General features: G+C 35.6%; 1 protein-coding gene across 4 annotated transcripts in view; it reads right to left on the bottom strand.

The window, feature by feature from the left end:
• AP3B1 (adaptor related protein complex 3 subunit beta 1) overlaps positions 1–22,389 on the bottom strand; it is a 344,581-nt gene that overhangs the window by 64,246 nt on the left and 257,946 nt on the right. For all 4 annotated transcript variants that reach the window (XM_082724772.1, XM_082724770.1, XM_082724771.1 and 1 more), the window contains 2 exons: positions 22,237–22,312; positions 4,129–4,235 (listed from right to left, as the gene is read on the bottom strand). In XM_082724772.1, the coding sequence (XP_082580898.1) occupies positions 4,129–4,235; positions 22,237–22,312 (183 nt within the window). The remainder of the gene's footprint in view (positions 1–4,128; positions 4,236–22,236; positions 22,313–22,389) is intronic.

The raw sequence follows: 22,389 nt of genomic DNA, 5'->3' as shown, positions 1-22,389 counted from the left end.
TGAAAACACAATTAAGTGTTTGGGGGAAGTATTATCTCCATTTTTTAAATTAAAAATTAAAGTTTATACAAGTCAATGACCGGCCCCTAGTCATGATGATAGTAACTAGCTCATCCAATGACAGATATCAAGTATTCGGGCTCCAAGTTCAATGGATTCCCTAAATGTTGCTCTGACTTTCTAAATGAATTCTTGGTATTTTAAAACAGAACTCTGGAAAAGTATATCCCTAAAGAAACCTTCCTACTTGTGATTAGATGCTAAAGAACCACAGATACTATACTTCTGTCACGGGTTTCATAGGATTTGGGGGATTGAATTTAGAAGTCATTTTTCCATAGAAATAGAAAGCTCAAATATTAAGTAAGCAAATTAATAAATTTTCTTATAAAACTAGTTTGAAAAGAAACATAAAAAGTGCAAAGAATGAGACAAGGTTTCATACTCATGTTTATCAGCAAAAAAACCCCCCCAAAACAAAAATACCATTAAAAGTCTTCAGAGGTAACTTAAACTGCTGAACTCACTTTAACATTTTGTGTCCCAAATATACAAAAAAATACTTAAAGCAGAAAAGACCAATTTTCACTCCAACATTTCTAATTACAGAGGTGAACAATTCATTCTTATATGCAAATTGTCTTTTCCCTCATCTCACTTTTTCTCATCCCCTCTAGAAGCTGTAACATTCTGAGGACTGCTGAATTCCTGGGGCTTCATGTGTAACAATTTAGAAACTCTTAGCCTAACGATAATCTGGTAGAAAAATTAATTAGTAATTCACTAAAAAATTTACAATTTGTTCACAGACATACTACTGTACGAAATGAAGTGTCTCTTCATTTTTAGCCATCTGTTGGCCAACTGCCAATTAATCTCAAGTAAGACTAGAACAAAGACTGTGTTTATACATCTTCTTTATCGAACAGTTTGACAAACCAAGCTTTTCCTTACAATGATAATGATATTCACTAGGAATTAAGTTTAAAAATCCCTGTGTTCTGAATATGTAATTTAAAAGGTTAGAACAAATGGTGAAATTTTTCATTTCACTATGAAAAATAGTGAAATATACTTAGTGTGAAAAAGGAACTGTTCTTTGGGTTTCATTATAAATATTTTAGTAATTTCAAAAAAATAAAATCAACCCCTATTTTACCAAATACACAAGGAAGATAAATTTAAATAAAATTCATCTACAGAGTAGGAAATCATATAAACTAGGCTAGGACTTGGAATGTAACTACTAGAAACTGTTCAACATTTTGGAAAATTATGTTACTAATGGCAACACTGCATCCCTCACTATTTGAGTTGCTAATACACCTATATTGGTCTGCATTTACAGTCGTCACATTCATGGTGGTTCTTCGTATCAGTGCCAGCACCATTTAACTGTACTTCAGTACATTTCTAGTATAGTCATGGACAAGCATTTATATGGCAATGTGTAATTATTACTTTATTTTAAGTTCTCTTTCTTCCTTCTATTCAAAATAAGGGAAACATGTTGATTTTAAAAATTATGGATGTACTCTTATCTATGAATTTCATCTTAGAATCCAAAAGGCTCTTTTATTTGTTGAGATCCCATACCATTACATGCGGATTGTAATTTTTTTTTTTTTAATTTATTTATTGACATAGAGAAATCACAAGTAGATGGAGAGGCAGGCAGAGAGAGAGAGAGAGAGAGGGAAGCAGGCTCCCTGCTGAGCAGAGAGCCCGATGCGGGACTCGATCCCAGGACCCCGAGATCATGACCTGAGCCGAAGGCAGCGGCTTAACCCACTGAGCCACCCAGGTGCCCCCGGATTGTAATTTTTGAGGGTTTTTCTTGCTATTTTTTCTGATGTCTTTAGTCTACTTCTTTCTAAACTCATATACATAATGAAAAAATTAGTTTGCTTCATTAATCTTTTTTAAGGACTGTTTTGAGGACTGGAGGTGAGATTAGGAGCCATGCCATTTTGCATCAGAATATTCTATTTATTTCTATAGGCTCCACTTTACAAAGTTGTTATCTTTCTCTTTCAGTTCTAATTCTCTCCTTAGTTGTTATTGCTGGTGAATTCTGGTTGCCATTCTTATTACTACTATTTGTTTGATCACTTTGTTAGCTTTTGGAAGTAAGTTTGAGATTTTGCTTCACTCAGCTGAACGTGACAGTCTTTTTTTCTTAATTTTTTTATTATAGTTGACACACAAGTATACTTTCAGGTATACAACACAGTGATTCAACTTGACTATATGCTACACTCATCCCAAGTGTAGGTACCACCTGTCACCATGCAACACTATTACAATATCACTGACTGTATTCCTTATCCTGTGCCTTTTATTCCCATGACTTACTTATTCCATAACTGGTAGTCTGTATCTCCCATTCCCCTCTACCCATTTTGTCCATTTGACAGTCCTTTTTTTCTATGCTCTTTGGATGGAGTGCCTTTCCTCTCCTTTCAAGAGACCATCCCAATAAATATTTTTCTTAGTATTAAAGGGTGAGTTCTTCAACTACTTTGTGATGAATAAAAATTTCCTGTAAGCTTTTCTAATCTCAACTGCATTCTTCTTATAGCTATTAAGGTATGGGAGTCTACTAAGGATGCATTACCATATCACTTTAAAAAATATTAGTTATTATTTATTGAGTGATGACAATGTGCCAGTCACTGTTCTAAGAGCTATACATCTATTATCTCATTAGTGTCATAACAATCCTATAGGGTATATACTATCTCCACAGGAAAGTGAGGTGTAGAAAAGTTACATACCAATCTGCCCAAACACATAGCTAGCAAGCAGCTAAGCAGAGATTTGTACCCTGATCATCTGGTATCAAGGCCTGAGTTATTAATCTACTACCTTACTGTTTCCCAAGTTTTTAGGACCTTCCTTTTCCCGCAAGGACTAACTGCTTTACTACAGATTTTTTGATTTCTACTTTCTCTTTACAGCCTACCCAAATGCTCAAGAAATATTTATTACTTAAATAATAAAGCCAACTGCTTCTTTCACTGCTTCCCTCCATCTCTTTCAATGTGCCTTTTCTTTTAGCAACAAGAATGGCAAACTAAAACCCTAGATATCATTCTTACTCATTTCTGAGCAGTTAGAGGTAACTGCATTCTACAACTTAAAACAGCATGCTCAGCTTAATAGTTTTCACTTGTTCATTCTAAACCAAATGGTCCTAATATCACATTTGCTTTCATGGGGAAATTTTTTGTAAAAATGTTTAAGAATTAGTACTTCTCTTTCCCACTTCTGGCAGAACCAGCTCTATGGCCCCCAGGAGCTCAGATTACTAAGCCAGGGGAACCAGTGATACACCAGATCTATTCAAGCTACCTTGTGTCCACATCAGAACTTACTATTTTGTCTCTTACTTTGTCAGGTTTCTGACAACAAATTAGCAGGAGGTCAAGCATATCAACAGATTTTACGCTGTAGGCAGCATGCCTGATTTAGAGTGAAAGGTTAGTAGATATAATATGCTAACAGAGAAAAAGTTATTGCAGTTTCAGATATTACGACAGGCTGATGGTTTTGGCATTATTTTGAGACAGGCTGGCCTCTGGCCTCACTTCAAGCCATACCCTGGAAGTAACATTAAATAATTTTTTTATGGATATGAAGGCATGTAAATAAGCATATAAAGATAAAAGAGAAACACAACCTTGAATTTTAAAATGAAAACAGGGATTTTTAGTAGCCTATGGTATAAGAACAGTGTAATAGAAATACAATGACTGTGGGAATTTAAGTCTATTAATGTAGACAACAATTGTTTATGGCAGAATTTATGTATATAAATGAACCCACTGTGGCAAAGAACGCTGTATGTTATATATATGTAAGAGTGCCAGAGAAAAATGTACATGATAATTAAATGTGGATAATAATGTACATGATAATTAAATGTGGATAATTGTGAGGATAATGGTTTGGGTAGAGCAAATTTTTAAAAATATTTATAAAATTAAAAGATGAGATCTGAATTGAACTTGTTTACAAGAGAAACTGTTCAAGACTAAGAATCTACTTCGATTATTTACATTTTGATAAGAATGATGCAATGGAATCACATGAAAACCGAGCTAATATATTTTGAAAATTACTTACACTGATGACTGATGAAGAAGTTGATAAGTTTAAACCTTCAAGATCAGCTATCAAGCTTGGAGAAAGAGCTGGCGTGGGAAATGCAACTGGAGTGGATACTGGGTTAACTGTAGGAAAAGGCCCAAATTAGCAAATGTGCATGAAAATTTAATTCATATTATTAAAGGCAACATTTTTATTTTGTTAGTAAATCTAATTAAATTACTTTGATTAATAAATCTATGACAATTCTATTTAACATCTTGACTTAGTTATTATCAAGTCATGGCAGTTATTAGTCTTAGCTTTCACTGGCAACTCCTATAACAAAATATAATGGTACAAATACTTTGAGTAATAATTTTTGAAAATTTTATCATATAATGTTATCACTAACATTATCACCCAGTAACCTCACTAAAACTAAAAAAAAAGGTAAAGAAACATTTCTTCCCCAGCTAATATAAAGAACAACAGCTTTCAAGAGTTCTCCAGCAGAATCAGAAGTCTCAAAAGGGTATTTATATCCGTTCTCTGTTTTATTCTCCACTATAATAATTACAGGGGTAATTACAGGGTCCTAACTCCCTTCTACTTATACTTTGTCAGCAAAAGCTATGTACCAGATAGAAATTTTTTATTCTAAAACCACTATGTACACGAGATCATGCAGGTGAAAATCTGAAAATTTTTGAAAAAGTACAGGTCTCATCCTCCCCTGCTTAAGATTCTTCAGAGGCTCACAAGTACCTACAAGATAGAAGTCCAATTCCTTAACAAAGTGCACAAGGTTCTCTATGCTCTAGCTTGGCACTGTCCATTATAGTATCCACTAGCACATAAACCTAATGTACTCTTGAAATATGGCTAGTATGACTAAAGAATTGTACTTCACAGTTTAATTAACTTAAATTTAAATGTAAGAGCTATGTGTGGCCAGTTGGTATCATACTGGGTAGCAGATCTATCTCTAATTTTATTGGCAACTCCTATCTTCAGGCCCTACCGATTAATAGTTTCCAGTATCTTGTTCCCAATATCTTCTATTCTCTTTACCTGGAAGGTTCTTCTCTGCCTTGTTTACCTTGTAACTGCTACACATTATGGTACCGCTTGGAAGGAAAGCACAAGCTGACTCAACAAAACACAGCTTCTAAATTGCCTTCTTTGTTCTACAGATAAACTTGGACATGCTTCTACAACCATACCTCTCTTCTAATACAAATCTGTGTCTTTTTATTTTTTATTTCTACTAGTCTGCTAATGCATTAATTTTTAGTGCTTAGAAACTGCTTGACTATTGAGTGAAAAAAATTAAAAATGTGGAATGAGTTTTATCTTTCAACAAACGCACTTCAAAATAAGAGCATAAAGGAAGTAACATTTATTTAACAGGACTTTTCAAACTATCTTTTTCTCATTTAGTCTCACAATACCCTGTAGTTAGGCAGAAAAAATAATTCAGAAAGTTAGGAATAAAAAAATGATATTGCCCGAAAAAGAAAATTTTCAAAGAAGTCTGAAATAAAATTTCACCATAGATAATAGAAAAAGCAGAGTGGAGACTGGGTGGAAGAGGGAATGGAGCCCTTGCTTTCTCCCTTGCTCCTTCAGTGTGCCTGAAACACTGCTACAAATCCCCAGGCTTCCTCAGATCTACGTTGAAAACCAACATACAGTTAGCAAATGTCACAGGGATTTGGGAGTGGGGGGATCAATGGGGATATGGTGGTAAAGAAAAACCTTACGAATGGGAGGAAATGAAGCTCAGTTTTTAAGTAAGGGCAGACTTTAAATAAGAGCAAAGAAGAACCTGGTGACTTAGTAGGTATTACTGTGAACAGAGGCTGAGAGGTGGGAACGTGGAAAACTGATGAAGTTATTTTTATACTCTACAACAAAGGGAGCTGTTAAAAATACTGAAAAGAGCAACAATATATGTACTGCTCCTTGTCAGTATAAGGGACAAAAATCAAAGGAGGAGCAATCAGGTTGGCAGGAGGAGGAATACAATAATCCAGGCATGACATGAAAAGGGCTAAAAACAAAAGGTGAGGTAGAAAAAAAATTTATATTAAAGACACTGTAAACTGAGGCACAGGGAGATTATGTCTTGGAAAGATCACAGAACAAGTGAATGGAAGAACCACTGTGGGACCGGGAACTGGTTCTTTTCTCTTGGATCAATATGTTGCATTTCCAAAAGTCACTTTTTTGGTAGGTTCTAAATATTTGTCCATCCATCCAAAATAGTAGATACCCATGTAAGGAAAAATATTGAGTAAGAAAGCCTCTGATTTCAACTATGGCTTGGCCTAAAGACACACAGAGGAAAAAAGACATCAAAAGCCAGAGGAAAATTCACACTAAAGTTTGACTTAAGGAAAAAAAAAAAAAAAAGGAAGAGACTTTTAATATCATTTCAGGAGAAGGTTTAGGTACTAAAGAAATGACTATACATCTGTTTCCAGGTCTGGCAAGATAGAAGCTTGCACTGAAAATTTATCCAAAAATGGATTCTGAGGTTAGTTGACTATGTTTAAGTATTTAATTAATGCATTAAAAAAAATGATTTTACTAGTTAAAAATAAAAATAACCTGGCATACAAATGAAAACCAGGTATCATTTCTACCCACTGACTTGGCAAAGGCAATTTTTAGATTCAGCATCAGTAAGTGTATCAGGAATCAGTACTCTCATACTAATACTGTGTAAGCTGGTACAAGCTTTGGGAAAGGCAATCTTAGACAATTAAATTCTTCAAAGCCTTTGCCCCAGCAATTCTATTCCTGGGGATTTATCTTAATGAAACAGTTGGGGAGATAATGAAATAATATACTTATGATGTGTATTGCTTCACTAACGATGAAGACAAAAAAATGAAAACAAGTTAAATTTCCAATAATAGTAAAACTGTTAAATAAATTTATTACAACAATATAAAAGATAACCATGAAGTCATTAAAAAATGAAACTGTTAAAGAACATCTATGGCAGGGCAAGGAATGTGTATGATTAATAGAGAAGTAAATGATAAGAGTATCCCACTATGATCACACTTAGGGGCAGAGGGGATTTGCATATGAAAAGATCTGAACTGGCATGCCAGATGGTAAACCCAAGATATTTGGATTACAAATCCATTTTCTTTTTATTTTTAAAAATTTCTGAGAAACACTTTTTTCTTTACTAAAGTACAATTGACACTTGAACAACACAGGTTTGAATTGTGCAGGTCCACTTATGGACAGATTTTTTTTTAAGTATAATGCTAAAAATGTATTTTCTCTTCCTTATGATCTTCTTAATACCATTTGTTTTTATTTTAATAATATGTTATATAATACATATAACATACAAAATATGTGTAATTGGCTGTTTACACTATCAGTAAGGCTTCCAGTTAACAGTAGGCTATTAATAGTTAAATTTTGGGGGAGTCAAAAGTGACAGGTGGTTGTTAGTGCCGCTTAACCCAAACATTGTTCAAGGGTCAACTATATATTTAATTATAAAATAATTATACAATTACTCTTCTGATCAAACTTTTGCCTCAAAACTTAATGATACATCAAAGTTTTAATATATACTGGTTTAATATGAAGTTATTTAAACAGTTAAATGTAATTCCTTGCTGCTGCACCATTGTAATCATCATCTCCATCACAGATAACACCCTTATATAATACTTATCATGTGCCCAGCAGAGTTTTAAGTGCTTTTACATTTATCAACTCATTTAATCCATTTATGACTCCTAAAAGTTTTACTATTATCCCTATTTTATAGATTAAAGCAAAAGCACAAAGAGATTAAGTAGCTTGTCCAAGATTACCCAGCTCCGTAATTAGAAGGACAAGAGCACCTGGGTGACTGAGTCAGTTAAGTGTCTGCCTTTGGCATAGGTGATGATCCAGGGTCCTGGGATCTGGGTCGGGCCCCTTGCTCAGGAGGGAGTCTGCTTCTCCCTCTCCCTCTGTACCCTCCTATCGCCATGCTATCTCTCTCGCTCTGTGCTCTTTTTCAAATAAAAAAAATCTTAAAAAAACAAGAACAGCATGAGATTTAAACTCAGACACTCCAGCTCCATTGTCCTCTTAGCCACTCCACTCCAATGCCTCTACTACAATTTATTCATCAATATGATATCACAGATCATAAGGCTTATCTGGAGCATCATTACTGGTGGCTGATAAAATTTTAAGAAGAGTTAGTTGTACCAATAGTATAATTACATAGGTATATATTTCTTATAAAAAAAACACTGGAGTGTGATTGTTGCTTTATGATCATCCTACCAAGATCACATGGTATGGAGTACTAAAAGATCTCTTCGCTTGCAGAAATATAAAATAGCCAAGGAACTTTCAAACTGTAATGGTTCTCAAGAAACAGAAGTCCCTGGGTAGGGAAAATGTATGCATTTAGAATCTCCAGCATGTAGCAGATTACTTGTATCAGAGCAAGCATTCAATAAATGTTTTTTGAATGAAGACATAGATAAATTCAATACTAGAAGTTTTCTTCATATAGGGAATAGATAACTGTGGATTATGATGTGCCTTTTAGATAAAACTAAAGGAATGTTTCTGACCCTCTTTCAAAATTAATCTAATTCTCACAGCCGAGAACTCAAGCTACTGGAGAGTGACCCTTTACTTTCTGATCCACAAACTGTTTACCATGGACAATGGAGAACTACTGTAGGCTAATAAGCAGCAGAAATGAAGTCCGTATCTTAAGAACCATTGTCAACAAAGCTTTTCTCCTGTACACTCCATTTATCTTTATCACTAAGCTCAGATCAGTTCTTCCACAAGGCCTTTATAGTTTTTTAATTGGTTTTTGTCTCCCTCCTCATTCATTGACACTTTGTGCCTCTACTGTTCAGGTATCTGTGCCCTAGACTAGATATTAGTCCCTGGAATAAAAGGACTAATTTATTGGTTCCAGCCAACAAAAAGGGGTATGTAACAAAGTACCCTTAACTTACCAGACAATCTGCAAATATTTGCTGAACTGACTTGTTAAAAAGAGAGGGAGGCCTTAAGTGTCATTTCTGACAAAAGCAGAATAAAAATGTTTTAAATAGTTCTCAGGTATTAAAAACAAACAGAAATATACCCTATGTTGAGTTAAAATTTAAGTTAGGATGAAATTTCATTCCAAGTAAAAAAAATCCCAAGTATTTTTACAGTAACAGTATTCATCATGAACCTGTATCCACCATGAACCATGTGTTCTGGATGCTATCATTAATCGGTATGATTCTCTCTGAGAGACTGAATAAATCCATTGATAAGTGGTGGATAAAAATTCAGACAAAATTTGAGAATGCATAAGCTCATGCAAATGGAAACAATACACAGGATACCTTTTCCTTGACTGTGTAGGATTTTTCCCCTTTATGTGGGACAGTAGTTATTTGTGACCTAAGAGTAATTCTGGAAAAATTTCTCTATCAATTCTAAAGCTTAGCTGTACTGAACTGAAATTTCGTTTGTTCACAATAAAAGTGAAGTGAATCTGAAAAAAAAAATCTTATCTTAAATTCTTAAAACTTAGTGATTAAGAAAACTTTGCTTCTACATATAAAAACATACTTTAAAAAATAATCAATTAATAAAAATTATATCATTTTCCATGTTTCAATTTTTCCTTCACTGCCAGGAAATGCAGAGGAATGAGACTGGTATATTTTGGAAATGCAAAGGAGTACAGTGAATAAGACGAAGGGAGGAGTCAGATGACCCAAAGGTCTTAGAAACCTAAAAATACGGACTTTAACTATAAAATTAAGACATTAAATAAAAAGGTCTAAAAAAAGAAAGGAGTAATATCAGATTTTCCTATTTTTTTTTAAAGATTTTATTTATTTATTTGACAGACAGAGATCACAAGTAGGCAGAGAGGCAGACAGAGAGAGGGGGAAGAAGGCTCCGTGCTGAGCAGAGAGCCCGATGAGGGGCTCGATTACACGACCCTGAGATCATGACCTGAGCTGAAGGCAGAGGCTCAACCACTGAGCCACCCAGGCACTCCCGGATTTTCCTATTTTGTCTGTAGGATAAATTCCTAGAAAAGAATTGCTATATCAAAGGGTGTGTGCAACTTGAGTTTTGACAAATATTGCTAATATGACTCTAAAAGCTTCACCTATTTTTATTTCTATCAAAAACATGTGCAGGGTGCCTGTTTCTCCAAACCTTAGCAATACTGGATGTTGCTTTAAAATCATTGCCAATAGGTAAAAAATGATGTAAACCTGTAAATCTCTGCCAATAGCAAAAAATGATGCAAATTTGACTTGAACTTTATTTTATTCAAGTGTATATCATAGTAATTTGGTATGTTTATACATTACAGAATGATCCCATAACAACTCTAATTACTATCTGTCACCATGAAAAGTATTTGTAACACTGTTATTATTGACTATATTCCCTATGCTGTACCTTAGTTACATTCCCATGACTTATTTATAACGAAGTTTGTACCTTTTAATCTCCTTTGCATATTTTACCTGCCCCCCCAAACCCTTCCTATTCTGATAACCAACAGTTTGTTTTCTGTATCTGAGTCTGTTTCTGTGTATGTTCATTTATTTTCTTTTCAAATTCCACATATAAGTGAAATCATATAGTATTTGTATTTCTCTCAGTCATTTCACTTAGCATAATATCCCCTAGGTCCATCCATGTTGTTGACAAGATTTCATTTTTTTATAGCTGAGTGTGTATGTGCATGTGTATATCACATCACTTCTTCTATATCCATTTATCTATCAGTGGACAGTTAAGTTGCTTCCATAGCTTGGCTAAGGCAAATAAGTCTGCAAATAACACAGGGATGCATATATTTTTAGATAAATACCCAAATCTATGACTGCTAGATAATATGGTATTTTTATTTTTAAGTTTTTGAAGAATTTTCATACTGTTTACCGTAATGGTTGTACCAATATATATATCTATGAACAGTGTATGAGGATTCCCTTGCCTTACTTCTTCACCAATACTTGTTATTTTTTCTTTTAAATAAGAGCTAATCTGACAAGTGTCAGGTTAAAATAGTTCATTGTAGGTTTTTTGGTTTGTTTTACTTGAAACCAATTAATTCTTTTAAAGTTTTTATTGTAATCACCAGCACTCATCACTACAAGTGCACTCTTAATCCTCAACGCTTATTTTACCCATCCTCCCAGCCACCTCCCCTCTGATAACCATCAGTTTGTTCTCTCTAGTTGAGGGTCTGTTTCTTGGTCTCTCTTTTTTTTCCCCTTTGCTAATTTGTTTTTCAAATTCTATATATGAGTGAAATCATATGGTATTTCTTTCTCTGAATGTCTTATTTCACTTAGCATTATATTCTCCAGCTCCAGCCATGTTGTTGAAAATGGCAAAATTTTGTTTTTTTTATTTATGGCTGAATAATATTCCTCTGTGTGTGTATGTGTGTACACATATATACCACATCTTCTTTGTCCATTCATCAATCAATGGACACTTGAGTGGCTTCCATAATTTGGCTATTGTAAATAATGCTACTATAAGCAGGGGTGCATGTATCCCTCTGAATTAGTGTTTTTGTTTTATCTGGGTAAATACATACTAGCAGGATTGCTGGATCATAGGGTAGTTCTATTTTTAATTTTTTGAAGAAGCTCCATACTATTTTCCAGAGTGGCTACACCAGTTCGTATTTCTACCAAGAGTGCATGCGGGTTTGTTTTACTCCACATCCTCACTAACACTTTGTTGTTTCTTGTGTTTTTCATTTTAGCCATTCTGACAGGTGTGAGGTGATATCTCATTGCAGTTTTGATTTGCTTTTAATAAGTGATGATGAACACCTTTTCATGTGTCTGTTGGTCATCTGTGTAACTTATTTGGAAAAATGTCTATATAAGTCTTCAGCCCATTTTCTAATCAGGTTGTTTCTTCTTCTTCTTCTTCTTTTTTTAAGATTTATTTGAGAGAGAGAGAGAGAGTGTGCACGTGAGTTCGGGGAGGGACAAAGGGAATGAATCTTCAAGCAGACTCCTTGATGAGCATGGAGACTGAGGCAGAGCTCATGACCCATGAGATCATGACCTGAGGTGAAATCAAGAGCTGGAAGCTTAACTGAATGAGCCACCCAGGTGCTCCAATCAGGTTGTTTGTTTCTTTTAACACTAAGTCAGGTAAGTTCTTCATATATTTTAGATATTAACCCCTCATTGGATGCATGTTTTGCAAACATCTTCTTCCACTCAGTAGAATGTCTTTTCGCTTGGCTGATGGTTTCTGTGCTAAAGCTTTTTTGATAATAATGTCATTTGTTTACTTTAGCTTTTGTTGCCCTTATCTGAGGAGACTGGTCCAAAAAAATACTAAGACTGGTGTGGAGAGCTTACTGTTTATGTTTTCTTCTAAGAGTTTTATGGTTTGGATCTTACATTCAAGTCTTGAATCCATTTTGAATTTACTTCATATATTGTATAAGATAGTGGTCCAGTTTCATTCTTTGGCATGTAGCTATCCAATTTTCCCACACCATTTATTGAAGAGACTGCCCTTCCCACGTATATTCATGTCTCCTTTGTCTTACATTACTTGGCCATATACATGTGGGTTTATTTCTGGGTTCTGTATTTTATCCTACAGATCTGTCTCTGCTTTTGTACCAGTATTACACTGTTTTGATTATTACAGCTCTGTAGAATACTTTGAAATCAGGGAGTACAGTGCCTCCAGCTTTGTTTTCTTTTTTCTTTAAAAATTTTTTTATATAAATTAAGTTTGGTTAACATATAGGTTATTAATTTCAAGGAAAGAATTTAGTGATTCATCAGTTGCATATAACACCTAGTGCTTATCACATTAAGTGCCCTCCTCAGTGCCCATCGTCCAATTAGCCCACCCTTCCATCTCCCCTTCAGCAACCCTCAGTTTATTCCCTAGAGTTAAGAGTCTCTTATGGTTTGCCTCCCTCTCTGTTTTTATCTAATTTTATTTTTCCTTCCCTTCCCCATGTTCATTTGTTTCTTAAATTCTACATTAAAGTGAAATCATATGGTATTTGTCTTTCTCTAACTGACTTATTTTGCTTAGCATAATACCCTGTAGTTCCATCTGCATCATGGCAAATGGCAAAATTTCATTCTTTTTGTTGGCCGAGTAATATTCCATTGTATGTATACACACCACATCTTCTTTATCCATTCATTTGTTGATGGACATCAGCTTTGTTCTTTTTTAAGAGTGCGTTGGCAACTTGGAATCTTCGGTGGTTTCATACAAAGTTCAAAATTCTTTGCTCTATTTCTACAAAAAATGTCATTGGTATTTTGACAGGGAATTTATTCAATCAATATATTACTTTTGGTAGTATGAACATTTTTAACAAGATGAATTCTTCCAATCCATAAGCATGGTATATCTTTTCTTTTATTTGTGTTTTATTTGTGTTTTCTTCAATTGCTTTCACCATGTCTTAAAGTTTTCAGAGTACAGGTCTTTCAATTACCGGCTTAAATTTATTCCAGGATGCCTGGGTGGCTCAGTTGGTTAAGGGCTGCCATCAGCTCTCTCTTTTCCCTCTGCCTGCTTGTGCCTCTCTCTGTCTCTGTCAAATAAATAAATTAAATCCTTAAAAAAATTTATTCCTAGGTATTTTATTATTTTTGATGCACTTACAAATGGGATTGCTCTCTTAAATTCTGATAGCTCACTGTTAATGTAGAGAAATGCAATGAATTTCTCTGTGTTAAATTCATATCCAGTGATTTTACTCAATTCATTTATTAGTTCTAAAAGTTATTTTGGTGGAGTCTTTAGGTTTTCTATATATAGTATCCTATCACCTGCAAATGGTTTCACTTTTTCCTTTCAAATTTAGATGATTCCTATTTCTTTTTCCTGCCTGACTGCTGAGGCTTTCAGTACAAAGATGAAAAAGTGGCAAAAGTGGGCATATTTGTCTTGTTCCTAATCTTAGAGGAAAAGCTTTAAGTTTCTCAAAAGTTGCAAATGATGTTAACAGTAGGTCTGTCAGATACAGCTTTTATTATGTTGGGGTACATTCCTTCTATACCCACTCTGTTAAGAATTTTGAAATATAAATGGATGCTGAATTTTATCAAATGCTTTTTCTGCATCTACTGAGGTGATCATATGATTTTTATCCTTTTTGTTAATGTAATGTATCATGTGAAACTATCTGCCGATGTAGAACCATCCTTGCATCCCTGGAATAAATCCTGCTTAATCGTGGTATATGATCCATTTAATGTATTATTGAACTGAGTTTGCTAATATTTTGTTGAGAATTTTTGCATGTATATTCACAGTGGATACTGGCCCCAAATTTTTGTATTTAGGGTATCTCTGCCTGGTTTTGGTATAAAGGTAATACTGGCCTTATAAAATAAGTTTGGTAGCATTCCTTCCTCGTCAATGTTTTGGAATAATTTGAGAAGGATAGGTACTAACTCTTGTTGAAATATTTGGTAGAATTTACCTGTAAAGCTACCTGATTCTGGACTTTCATTTTTAGGGAGTTTTAAAATTACTGATTCAATTTCATTACTTGTAATTAGCCTACTCAGATTTTCAATTTCTTCATGATTCAGTCTTAGGAGGTTGTGTTTCTTGGAATCCATTTCTTTTAATTGTTCTTAGGGTCTAATTTTACGTTTAATTTCTTTTTGCTAAGTACTTCCTGTAATTTCTCTATATTAAGAATTTGCGAGAGAGGAGTTAAGATGGCCAAGAAGTAGCAGGTTGAGACTACTTCAGCTAGCAGGAGATCAGCTAGATAGCTTATCTATAGATTGCAAACACCCACAAATCCATCGGCAGATCGAAGAGAAGAAGAACAGCAATTCTAGAAACAGAAAAACAACCACTTGCTGAAAGGCAGGGCTGGCAGGGAAGTGAATCCAAAGCGATGGGAAGATAGACCCCGGGGCGCGGCTCACAGCAAGCGGCGGAGCAACGAAGCAAAAAATCAGGATTTTTAAAAGTCTGTTCCGCTGAGGGACATTGCTCCAGAGGCTAAACCGGGGCGAAGCCCACGCGGGGTCAGCGTGGCCTCAGGTCCCGCAGGGTCACAGAAGGATCGGGGGTGTCTGAGTGTCGCAGAGCTTACGGGTATTAGAAAGGGGAAGCCGGGTACAGAGACAAAGCCAAGAGTGAGCTCACAGCTCGGGGGTACCTTGAACCAGTCGCAGCCTCAGTGAGCTTGGAGCGCGGCCCGATGTCAGGAAGACGGGAGTAACTGGGCACTGTTCTCTGAGGGCGCACAGAGGAGTGGGGCCCCGGGCTCTCAAATCCTCCAGGATGGAGACCAGGCGGCCGCCATTTGTATTCCCGACCTCCGGAAATCTACAAAAAGCGCTCAGGGAACAAAAGCTCCTGAAAGCAAACTCGAGCAGATTACTCAGCTCAACCCCTGGTAAGGGCGGTGCAATTCCGTCTGGGGCAAAGACACTTGAGAATCACTACAACAGGCCCCTCCCCCAGAAGATCAACAAGAAATCCAGCCAAGACCAAGTTCACCTAACAAGGAGTGTGGTTTCAATACCAAGGAGAGCAGCATAATTCCAGAGGAGGAGAAAGCAAAGCACGGAACTCATGGCTTTCTCCCTAAGATTCTGTAGACTTGACGTTAATTTAATTTTTTTTTCTTTTTCATTTTTTTTCTCTTCTTCTGCTAAAATTTTTTTAACTTTTACCCTTTTATTTTTAACGTTTTTTAACTAGTTTATCTAATGTATATATATATATATTTTCTTTTTTATACTTTTCTTTATTCATTTTCTTTTTTTTAATTCTTCTCTTTTCTTTCTTTTTCTTTTTTTTCTATCTTTCTTTTTGAACCTCTTTTTATTCCCTCTCTCCCCCCTCATGATTTGGGATCTCTTCTGAATTGGTTAAAGCATATTTTCCTGGGGTTGTTGCCACCCTTTTAGTATTTTACTTGCTGCTTCATATACTCTTATCTGGACAAAATGACAAGGCGGAAAAATTCTCCACAAAAAAAAAGAAAAAGAGGCAGTACCGAAGGCTAGGGACCTAATCACTACAGACATGGGTAATATGTCAGATCTAGAGTTCAGAATGACAATTCTCAAGGTTCTAGCCGGGCTCGAAAAAGGCATGGACGATATTAGAGAAACCCTCTTGGGAGATATAAAAGCCCTTTCTGGAGAAATAAAAGAACTAAAATCTAACCAAATTAAAATAAAAAAAGCTATTAATGAGGTGCAATAAAAAATGGAGGCTCTCACTGCTAGGATAAATGAGGCAGAAGAAAGAATTAGCAATATAGAAGACCAAATGACAGAGAATAAAGAAGCTGAGCAAAAGAGGGACAAACAGCTACTGGACCACGAGGGGAGAATTCAAGAGATAAGTGACACCATAAGAAGAAACAACATTAGAATAATTGGGATTCCAGAAGAAGAAGAAAGAGAGAGGGGAGCAGAAGGTATACTGGAGAGAATTATTGGGGAGAATTTCCCCAATATGGCAAAGGGAACGAGCATCAAAATTCAGGAGGTGCAAAGAATGCCCCTCAAAATCAATAAGAATATGCCCACACCCCATCACCTAATAGTAAAATTTACAAGTATTAGTGACAAAGAGAAAATCCTGAAAGCAGTTTGGGAAAAGAAGTCTGTAACATACAATGGTAAAAGTATTAGATTGGCAGCAGACTTATCCACAGAGACCTGGCAGGCCAGAAAGAGCTGGCATGATATTTTCAGAGCACTAAACGAGAAAAACATGCAGCCAAGAATACTATATCCAGCTAGGCTATCATTGAAAATAGAAGGAGAGATTAAAAGCTTCCAGGACAAACAAAAAAAGAAAGAATTTGCAAACACCAAACGAGCTCTACAGGAAATATTGAAAGGGGTCCTCTAAGCAAAAAGAGAGCCTACAAGTGGTACATCAGAAAGGAACAGAGACCATATTCAGTAACAGTCACCTTACACGCAATACAATGGCACTAAATTCATATCTCTCAATAGTTACCCTGAATGTTAATGGGCTAAATGTCCCAATCAAAAGACAGAGGGTATCAGAATGGATAAAAAAAAAAACAAAAACCATCTACGTGTTGTCTACAAGAAACTCATTTTAAGCCCGAAGACACCTCCAGATTTAAAGTGAGGGGGTGGAAAAGAATTTACCATGCTAATGGCCAACAGAAGAAAGCAGGAGTGACAATCCTTATATCAGATCAATTAGATTTTAAGCCAAAGAATATAATAAGAGATGAGGAAGGACACTATATCATACTCAAAGGGTCTGTCCAACAAGAAGATCTAACAATTTTAAATATCTATGCCCCCAACGTGGGAGCAGCCAAATATATAAACCAATTAATAACAAAATCGAAGAAACACATCAAGAATACTACAATAATAGTAGGGGACTTTAACACTTCCCTCACTGAAATGGACAGATCATCCAAGCAAAAGATCAACAAGGAAATAAAGGCCTTAAACGACACACTGGACCAGAAGGACATCACACATATATTCAGAACATTTCATCCCAAAGCAACAGAATACACATTCTTCTCTAGTGCACATGGAACATTCTCCAGAATAGATCACATCCTCAGTCCTAAATCAGGACTCAACCCGTATCAAAAGATTGGGATCATTCCCTGCATATTTTCAGACTACAATGCTCTGAAGCTAGCACTCAACCAAAAGAGGAAGTTTGGAAAGAACCCAAATACATGGAGACTAAACAGCATCCTTCTAAAGAATGAATGGGTCAACCGGGAAATTAAAGAAGAATTTAAAAAAATCATGGAAACAAATGATAATGAAAACACAATGGTTCAAAATCTGTGAGACACAACAAAGGCAGTCCTGAGAGGAAAATATATAGCGGTACAAGCCTTTCTCAAGAAACAAGAAAGGTCTCAGCTACCCAGCCTAACCCTACACCTAAAGGAACTAGAGAAAGAATAAGAAAGAAATCCTAAGCCCAGCAGGAGAAGAGAAATCATAAAGATCAGAGCAGAAATCAATGAAACAGAAACCAAAAAAACAATAGAACAAATCAACGAAACTAGGAGCTGGTTCTTTGAAAGAATTAATAAAATTGATAAACCCCTGGCCAGACTTATCAAAAAAAAAAAAAAGAGAAAGGACCCAAATAAATAAAATCATGAATGAAAGAGGAGAGATCACAACTAACACCAAAGAAATAAAAACTATTATAAGAACATACAATGAATAACTCTACGCCAACAAATTTGACAATCTGGAAGAAATGGATGCATTCCTAGAAACATATAAACTACCACAACTGAACCAGGAAGAAATAGAACGCCTGAAAAGACCCATAAACAGTAAGGAGATTGAAACAGTCATTAAAAATCTCCAAACAAACAAAAGCCCAAGGCCAGACGGCTTCCCGGGGGAATTCTACCAAACATTTAAAGAAGAACTAATTCCTATTCTCCTGAAACTGTTCCAAAAAATAGAAATGGAAGGAAAACTTGCAAATTCATTTTATCATCTTGATCCCAAAACCAGACAAGGATCCCATCAAAAAAGAGAGCTATAGACCAATATCCTTGATGAACACAGATGCGAAAATTCTCACCAAAATACTAGCCAATAGGATTCAACAGTACATTAAAAGAATTATTCACCACGACCAAGTGGGATTTATTCCAGGGATGCAAGGTTGGTTCAACATCCGCAAATCAATCAATGTGATACAACACATCAATAAAAGAAAGAACAAGAACTATATGATACTCTCAATAGATGCTGAAAAACCATTGGATAAAGTACAGCATCCCTTCCTGATCAAAACTCTTCAAAGTGTAGGGATAGAGGGCACATACCTCAATACTATCAAAGCCATATATAAAAAACCCACTGCAATTATCATTCTCAATGGAGAAAAACTGAAAGCTTTTCCGCTAAGGTCAGGAACATGGCAGGGATGTCCATTATCACCACTGATATTCAACACAGTACTAGAAGTCCTAGCCTCAGCAATCAGACAACAAAAGGAAATTAAAGACATCCAAATTGGCAAAGAAGAAGTCAAACTATCACTCTTCGCAGATGATATGATACTATATGTGGAAAACCCAAAAGACTCCACTCCAAAACTGCTAGAAATTGTACAGGAATTCAGTAAAGTGTCAGGATATGAAATCAATGCACAGAAATCAGTTGCATTTCTCTACACCAACAACAAGACAGAAAAAAGAGAAATTAAGGAGTCAATCCCATTTACAATTGCACCCAAAACCAGAAGATACCTAGGAATAAACCTAACCAAAGAGGAACAGAATCTATACTCAGAAAACTATAAAGTACTCATGAAAGACACTGAGGAAGACACAAAGAAATGGAAAAATGTTCCATGCTCCTGGATTGGAAGAATAAATATTGTGAAAATGTCTATGCTACCCAAAGCAATCTACACATTTAATGCAATTCCTATCAAAGTACCATCCATCTTTTTCAAAGAAATGGAAAAAATAATCCTAAAATTTATATGGAACCAGAAAAGACCTCGAATTGCCAAAGGAATATTGAAAAAGAAAGCCAACGTTGGTGGCATCACAATTCCGGACTTCAAGCTCTATTACAAAGCTGTCATCATCAAGACAGCATGGTACTGGCACAAAAACAGACACATAGATCAATGGAACAGAATAGAGAGCCCAGAAATAGACCCTCAACTCTACAGTCAACTAATCTTCAACAAAGCAGGAAAGAATGTCCAATGGAAAAAAGACAGCCTCTTCAATAAATGGTGCTGGGAAAACTGGACAGCCACATGCAGAAAAATGAAATTGGACCATTTCCTTACACCACACACAAAAATAGACTCAAAATGGATGAAGGACCTCAATGTGCGAAAGGAATCCATCAAAATCCTTGAGGAGAACACAGGCAGCAACCTCTTCGACCTCTGCCGCAGCAACATCTTCCTTGGAACAACGCAAAAGGCAAGGGAAGCAAGGGAAAAAATGAACTATTGGGACTTCATCAAGATCAAAAGCTTTTGCACAGCAAAGGAAACAGTTAACAAAATCAAAAGACAACTGACAGAATGGGAGAAGATATTTGCAAACGACATATCAGATAAAGGACTAGTGTCCAGAATCTATAAAGAACTTAGCAAACTCAACACCCAGAGAACAAATCAAGAAATGGGCAGAGGACATGAGCAGACATTTCTGCAAAGAAGACATCCAGATGGCCAACAGACACATGAAAAAGTGCTCCATATCTCTCGGCATCAGGGAAATACAAATCAAAACCACAATGCGATATCACCTCACACCAGTCAGAATGGCTAAAATCAACAAGTCAGGAAATGACAGATGCTGGCGAGGATGCGGAGAAAGGGGAACCCTCCTACACTGGTGGGAATGGAAGCTGGTGCAGCCACTCTGAAAAACAACATGGAGGTTCCTCAAAATGTTGAAAATAGAACTGCCCTATGACCCAGCAATTGCACTATTGGGTATTTACCCTTAAGATACAAATGTAGTGATCCAAAGGGGCACGTGCACCCGAATGTTTATAGCAGCAATGTCCACAATAGCCAAACTATGGAAAGAACCTAGATGTCCATCAACAGATGAATGGATCAAGAAGATGTGGTATATATACACAATGGAATACTATGCAGCCATCAAAAGAAATGAAATCTTGCCATTTGCGACAACATGAATGGAACTAGAGCGTATCATGCTTAGCGAAATAAGTCAAGCAGAGAAAGACAACTATCATATGATCTCCCTGATATGAGGAAGTGGTGATGCAACATGGGGGCTTAAAGGGGTATGAGAAGAATAAATGAAACAAGATGGGATTGTTAGGGAGACAAACCATAAGTGACTCTTAATCTCACAAAACAAACTGAGGGTTGCTGGGGGGGAGGGGGGTTGGGAGAAAGGGGGGTGGGGTTATGGACATTTGGGAGGGTATGTGCTCTGGTGAGTGCTGTGAAGTGTTAAACCTGGTGATTCACATACCTGTATCCTTGGGGATAAAAATATACATTTATAAAAAATAAAAAAATTAAAAAAAAAAAAAAAGAATTTGCCATGACAACTGAAGACAGGCCCGGTAAATAATATAAATAGAAAAGTTTTATTTATGACATATTGAGACAATCTAAAACCATAACTTACCTCTAGTATGGAAAAATTAAACTGCAAAATGACAGTGGCTTACTTAATATTTATGGCATTTTACTTGTTATTTTTTCTGTGCAAAATCTACTCCCAATAAAGTTAGTTCCATTAACTTTTTCACAATGCATAAGTATTTAAAAGGAGATGATCAATACACCTTTTGCACACTTGGGTAAGTGTATGTATAGGATTCTAAATTCTTGTAAGTACATCTGCTAAGAGAAAGACTTTTTGTAGATAAAATATTGATAACTATAGCTACACTGGTATTCAAAAGCTTTGCATCCATTTCTGTTCCTACCAAAAGTGTGGCAAGTAGAACATAGTAGTGTCCTTTATATTTCCAATTACTTTCCTAATTCCCCACTTCTTAAGTTAGATGTTTCAATCTCTAAAATCAACAATTAACAATGTAGAAGTTGTGAGATATGGATAATTATTTACTAAACAAGTATAAATTATTAAAGCAAAAGATCTTAAAATGAATTTTGAGTACTTTTATTTGACCAGTTATCTTTATTCATTTGATAAAAAACTGCTAACTTGACTAGATATTAGAAAAAATACTAACAGAACTAATTTCTAAAACTTTGTCTTTTTCATCTATAAACTTTTCATAATAGAAACAGACATATTTTGAGACATGTAAATAAAAGGTACCATAAAAATTAAAATACTACTATTGGGGTACTTGGGTGGTTCAGTCGGTTAAGTGTCCAACTCTTGATTTCAGCTCAGGTCTTATCTCAGGGTTGGGAGATTGAACCCCATGTTGGGCTCTGCCTGGGTAAGGAGTCTGCTTAAGGACTCTGCCTAAGATTCTCTCTTGCCCTCAGTTCCTCCCTGCCATTCCCCTCCCCTGTAAGTGTGTGCCTCTTTTTCTAAAAACACACAAACAAAAAATTACTACTAAAAAGAGAAGAAAAAATTTAAATTTCAATACTTACAATCATCTAGATCTAGAAGTGAAACATCTTTGGTAAGAGGATTTCTATCTTGCTTTGTTTTATTTTTTTCTTTCTCCTATAAATAAGAAATATTTAATTTATTGCACATTCTATTAAAAAAAATCAATGTAGTTGTTCTTCAATGTTTCAAAA

The sequence above is a fragment of the Mustela nivalis genome (genome assembly GCF_964662115.1).
Source record: "Mustela nivalis genome assembly, chromosome: 3".
Classification (NCBI taxonomy): Eukaryota; Metazoa; Chordata; class Mammalia; order Carnivora; family Mustelidae; genus Mustela; species Mustela nivalis.
Note: the sequence above shows the minus strand (reverse complement) of the source record. Positions and strands in the feature narration are given on the sequence as shown.